The 6,000-nt window shown below is 37.6% G+C and overlaps 1 protein-coding gene across 1 annotated transcript in view; it reads left to right on the top strand.

Annotated features, from left to right (window-relative positions):
- Positions 1 to 6,000, top strand: part of cerkl (CERK like autophagy regulator) — a 116,456-nt gene that overhangs the window by 53,924 nt on the left and 56,532 nt on the right. The window contains exon 4 of the mRNA XM_073854678.1: positions 1,656 to 1,719. Within this exon, the coding sequence (XP_073710779.1) occupies positions 1,656 to 1,719 (64 nt within the window). The remainder of the gene's footprint in view (positions 1 to 1,655; positions 1,720 to 6,000) is intronic.

The following is a 6,000-nucleotide window of genomic DNA, read 5'->3' as shown; positions in this document are numbered from 1 at the left end:
GCGAAGGAATGCACCGTACACAAAGGGGGCCGCACGCTGAAAAAGTTTGAGAACCACTGGCATAGAGGAAGTGTAAAATGCCAAAACACAGTCCATTTAACACACACTAAAACCACAATCCTAATAAAGGTTTATTCTTTACATGGCAACAGCATTCAATCTGTTCTAAACAAGAATATAGAAAATTATTATTCATAAATCATTATTATTAGTAAATGCACTAGCTAACATTAACTATCAATGAACAGTATATTTATATTAAAAATGTATGAATATAAATATTCATATTCTATTGTTGCATTGGTATTAAACATTAACAAAGATTAATAAATGTTGTTATTTAAATATATATATATATATACACTGTAAAAAATTTGCTGTAATTTTGCAGCTGGTTGCCAGTAACTTACTGTAGAAGATAAAGTCTAAAAATGTTTCATGTTCATTTAACTTTGAACAAAATGTTGCCAGTAAATAACATAAATGTAACATCTACGGTAAGTTACTGGCAGCTAGTTGCCAGTAAAACCCAGTAATACTGTAATTTCTACAGAAATTTTTTACAGTGTATTTATTATAATATATTATAATGTAATTATATTATAATATATTATTTTAACAATTGCAACCTTTTTTAAAATGATAATATTTTTTAAAATAATTCAAGCTTAAGATCAATTTCTGTGATCACATTTGTGTGCACATTTTGTGATCTACGTGCATGTAGTTAAGCTGGTACCAGGGACAGCCAGGCGTGCTATAATGTGCATCTTTTGTGTGCATTGCAAAGCACGTTCTTTAACAGCAACTACAAAAAAACATCCATCTGCAAGTGTCACATCAGCCACGGTGAACCCTTTGATGGGTGGTCACAGCTGGGACCCGCTTCATTGCAGAGGTGCCCCAGAAAATGCTAAGTGGGACACGGGCGTGCACAATGCCATCTGCGACGTGCAACCCCTTTCCCCCCGCGTTCACTGGCATTTTCCTGTGCCATACAGGCAAGTGCTTATGCCACATAATGCCAAAACTAAATCGCTGTTCGAAGACCCTTCAGTATTTAAACTGGCTATCTAGCTGTTTCTAAACCTAGTGAGCCGGCTACCTAGACAGCATTTTGTGGCATTATGTAACAGGAATAAAGACGGGTAGGTAGCAACCTACGTATTATCTAACACACTGTGTTTTGCACTACATATTTTTTCCTGTAGCTCAATTGGTAGATCATTGCATTAGCAGCACAAAAGGTCATGGGTTCAATTCCCACAGTGCACACCTACTGATATAACGTATGGCCTCGTAAGTAGATTTTGGAGCAGATCTACTATTCCCTGGATCATTTATTAAACTTACTTGTTTCTGACCCATGACCTGGTTGACCTTTATCATCATCCCTGGATTGTAATGTAAATGGTGAACTGCCCTGACCTTATTATGCACACATGAAAACAAACCAAACATAAAAGCAGCCGCCTATTTGCACCACCACTCATATTCTTGATTAAAAATGCAAACAGCGTACAAGTATAAATTTTGCTTTACAGCCAGGACCATATGTTCTACTGTAGACATTTGCCAAAGCCTGGAAACGGGTACTAAAGGCAGTTTCGAGTGTTTTTCTTTCTTAAAAAACTTTAACTCTTTCTCTTCCACAGTCACTGAGAGAAAAGGACACGCTCTCTCCATACTGAAAGACTGCATTTTGGAGGACTATGATGGGTATGTATACTGCACATCTGTACTGCAAAGAAAACACAGTTTTTATAAATATTTTGGTATTAAGTGGGTTACAGCTTTATATTCTCAATCGCAATATTTCTATAATATTTGAGGTACTACTTCACAATAAAGTTGTATTTGTTAACATAAGTAAATGCCTTAGCTAACATGAACTAACATGTTTTCAGCATTTATTAATCTTTGTAAGTTAAAACCAATACAATTGTTCATGTTAATAAATACTGAAAGAAGATTAATAAATTTCGTAGAAGTATTGTTAGTGTATGTTAGCTAATGCATTAGCTATGTTAACAAATACAATCTAACAATGTAAAGTGTTACCATATTTGATATCAGTATGGTTCTGTTCACCTAATTCCAGTCTTTTATGCAAATCATGTTTTAATACGTACATTTAAGGTATAAACTTTGAATATATTCCCTGGGAACTTATGACTTTAGCCCTATTCGGACGGTAATTGTTTATTATGAGGTAAAATAAATTTGCATGGTTCCTCCACGATAAAACTCGAATTATAAACTCACACATCCACCACAAATTTACCTTCATCCAAATGCATGAAACACATGAAAATAAGTTGCAGGTGTGGTTAATTAGGCTACATGATCATTCACATGAATACATTTTAAAATTGTATTTAGCACGTTTTCGTGATTTTTTCTCTTTATTTATATCAGCTCCAACTCGCTGTAGTGAAGCGACTTTGTTCCCATACTTTCCATCATTTCAGTTATCAAGGTGTCAATGTTTAAAATGCACGCAAAGAAAAATGCTTCACTGATGCTGAACAAACGCGAGCTTGTGACCATACAGTGCTTTTCAGCGTTCTAAAAAGAAAGTGCAGAATGACTTTTGCATTGATCACCATTTAAACTTAGAGATGTGATTCAGATGGCAATTAAATTACCACTTGGTGTTCCTCAAAAATAGTAATTGACCCTTCGCTAAGGCATGACCGAAAACCGCCACAGGCCAATCGTGGTTTAGCATCCGTAACTAGGCGCGGGAGGTCTGTCAAGCTTTTGAGCGAGGGAAACATGCCGAAGCGTTGAGCGTATAGATTATGTAAATATGATACCTGGTATCCTAAAAGTTTGGATGGGGTGGTGGAATTTTCCCTTCCCGAAACTTAAAACCCAAGGGAAGAAATGCCGGAAGTGGATCAAGCAGTGTGGAATGCCTCTTTTACAACTAAATGTCAACAGGATCAACAAAAACACATACGTTTGCTCCAATGTAAGAGCACGTTAATGTTTGCTAGCTTGCTAACTCAGCACATCACTGCTTCGAAATAATGATGGTTCTTTGTTCATAATGCATTTATTTGAACATAAAATAAGAGGGTTAAAGGCATGACGGAGGCTGACTGACATACTATTTTAAAAAATATTTTAGCATTTTGTTAATGGACGGCGTCCCCCTGAGTACCCCAATCCAAAGCTTGACAGGCGTACCAACAGTAACTAAGGAGGGCGGGGTTTAGCGAAGGGTCAGTTCGGTGAGGAATTTTTACGCGGGTGGTCGAAGAAAAAAATTGACATTCTGGATTCGGATGGCAATAAAATCACTGACATCCCCCTGTAAATGATGAAAATACCTTACGTCCCCATGAGAAACAATTACCATCCGAATATGGCTTTTGACTCCAACTGAGCAACAGTAAAAAAATCTGCACTGTAAAAAATTCTTGCTGCCTTAAATTTTTTTGTTTATTCAACTCAGAAGTCATTTCAACTTACCATTATTTCTTTTGATAAGAGATAAGTTGCTACAGCTTATAAAACGAAGTTGACTTATTTCAACTATATTTTGTAGGTTATAACAACTCCTCTCTAGTCAAGATAAATAATATTAAAATTACTTTTATAATTAGATAATTTAAAGGATTAGTCAATTTTCTTAAAAAAATCCAGATCATTTACTTACCATCCAAAATGTTGATGTCTTTCTTTGTTCAGTTGAGAAGAAATTAAGTTTTTTAAGGAAAACATTACAGGATTTTTCTAATTTTTATGGACTTTGATGGACCCCAATACTTAACAGTTTTAATGCAATTGCAGTTTCTAAGGATTCTAAACAATGAGGCATGAGGGTCTTATCTAGAAAAACAATTGTCATTTTCGGTAAGAAAAAAAATGCACTTTTAAACCACAACTTCTCGTCTTCCTCCAGTTCTGTGACGCCCCATTGCGACCTCATATAATACGTCATCACGTCAAGAGATCATGGATGACGTATCTGAAACTACGCCCCAGTGTTTACAAGTGTGGAGAAAGAGGACCATTCTGACGTTGTAGCATGCCGAATGATACTAATTAATGTCTTTTTGTCAGTTTATTGTTTAAAATGGTCTGCAAATGTGCGTTTCATATGTGTAACATGTTACCTTTCGACGTCATTACGCCATTACGTGAGGTCGCGGTGGCTCGTCACACAGCCGGATGAAGAAGAGAAGTTGTGGTTTAAAAGTGCATATTTTTTATTTTTCTTGCCAAAAATGACAATTGTTTCGCTAGATAAAACTCTTATGCCTTGTTTGAAATTGTTTGGAGTCCTTTGAAACTGCAATTTTAAACTGCATTAAAACTGTGAAGTGTTGGGGTCCATTAAGGTCCATTAAATTTAGAAAAGTCCTGGAATGTTTTCCTCAAGACAATAATTTCTTCTCGGCTGAACAAAGAAAGACATCAATATTTTGGATGACATGGTGGTGAGTAAATTATCTGTTTTTTTAAGAAAATGCACTAATCCTTTAAATTTGAGTTGATTGAACAAAAAACTGCAGCAAAGAGGATTTAGGATTGGCTGTTCACACTATAATTTAGCAGGTAATAAACTTTGCAAATTTAAATAATTGAGCTTGGCCAAATTTGTACACTGATTTGTGTATAGTCTAAAATTTAATGATTAAATTGAACCAAATATGCCAAAAAATTTGATTACTGGTTACTGTTTGCCTGAAAAAACCTTAGACTCTCGATGTGCCAAACCATTATTTGAGCAAAACTCCAATTAAAAGGTGGCATTTTTTGGGCTCTGTGATGAGAGTAAAGATGGCATGAAGTCAAAATATGAAAGCATGATCCTGCCTCTCCCTCACGTCTCCACATCTCTCTGGAGGTGACATTTAACATTAAAAAAATAAAGTAGTGTTTGGGACACAATGAGAAGGGGAGAGAGAGAAAGACAGAGGTGAATTTATACAAAATGAGCGATAATACTTTGATTGGAGCCGCGTGCCGTGGGGCCTGGTGCGAAGCTCACCGGTAGAGCAGGTCTCTCCGGTGCGGCTCGGCAGGTGGCTCCTTAATTACCTATTCTGGAAGCAGTGATGAAGTACCACCATCCAGTCGAAGGCGGGCGCGGGGCATCGCTCACACCAAATCGTACGGTCTCTCTCCGTGTGCTCCAGTACTTCTCACAATTAGCTCCTCTTAAATATCTCCGGCCCCGGCTTAACGCTCATCCGTTACCGACGCCACGCTGTTCGGCTGCATCCTTTGGGCTCGGCGGGAGGGGACGTGCTGGGTCTGGCACAGTGGTCTTTGATTAAAAACACAGCGTGCGGGTTCACGGCGGTGGCGAAGGGACAAGGGCAAACATTGAGTGAAGAAGAGGTTCGTGTTGAAGGGTGATTAATTTGTGGGGCCTACGAAGGTGATGAGAAGGCTTGAATCGAAGGTGCTGTTATGGATCATGAAAATAAAGACATTACTTTGAAGCAGTAGAGATGTAATTTGTAAAGTGATGGAGTTTACTCTGGATGTCTTTGTCAATCCAGTTTGACAAAAAGGTTTACACTTTAGGGCGCAATTATATAATACTTAAAGGGACACTCCACTTTTTTTGAAAATATGCTTATTTTCCAGCTCCCCTTGAGTTAAACATTTGATTTTTACCGTTTTCGAACCCATTCAGCTGATCTCCTGGACCAAACTGGACCTACTTTTGTCTCCCCTCCACAACGCATGATGTGGGGTTGTTTGGGATGATGACACATGGCTGCATGTTTTACAGTGACAGCTGAAGTTTGGCACTCCGACCCCAAAATCAAAGCGAACCATGCCAGAGACCATGCTTAAGCGTACACCGCACCGTGGTCTTGTATGGATTGATCATACTAGCCAAACGAACCATACTTTGGGAGTCAAAAATACTCGGTATGGTACATATAGTTGTAGGTACACCCTTTGTGGACTGAGTAGGGTTTAAAGTTTTTTTTTTTCAAAATGCTATACATTTATTGAATCATTATATAA

This window comes from Misgurnus anguillicaudatus, chromosome 17, assembly GCF_027580225.2.
Source record: "Misgurnus anguillicaudatus chromosome 17, ASM2758022v2, whole genome shotgun sequence".
Classification (NCBI taxonomy): Eukaryota; Metazoa; Chordata; class Actinopteri; order Cypriniformes; family Cobitidae; genus Misgurnus; species Misgurnus anguillicaudatus.
The sequence above is the reverse complement of the archived record's forward strand: the minus strand, read 5'-3'. Positions and strand labels throughout refer to the sequence as shown.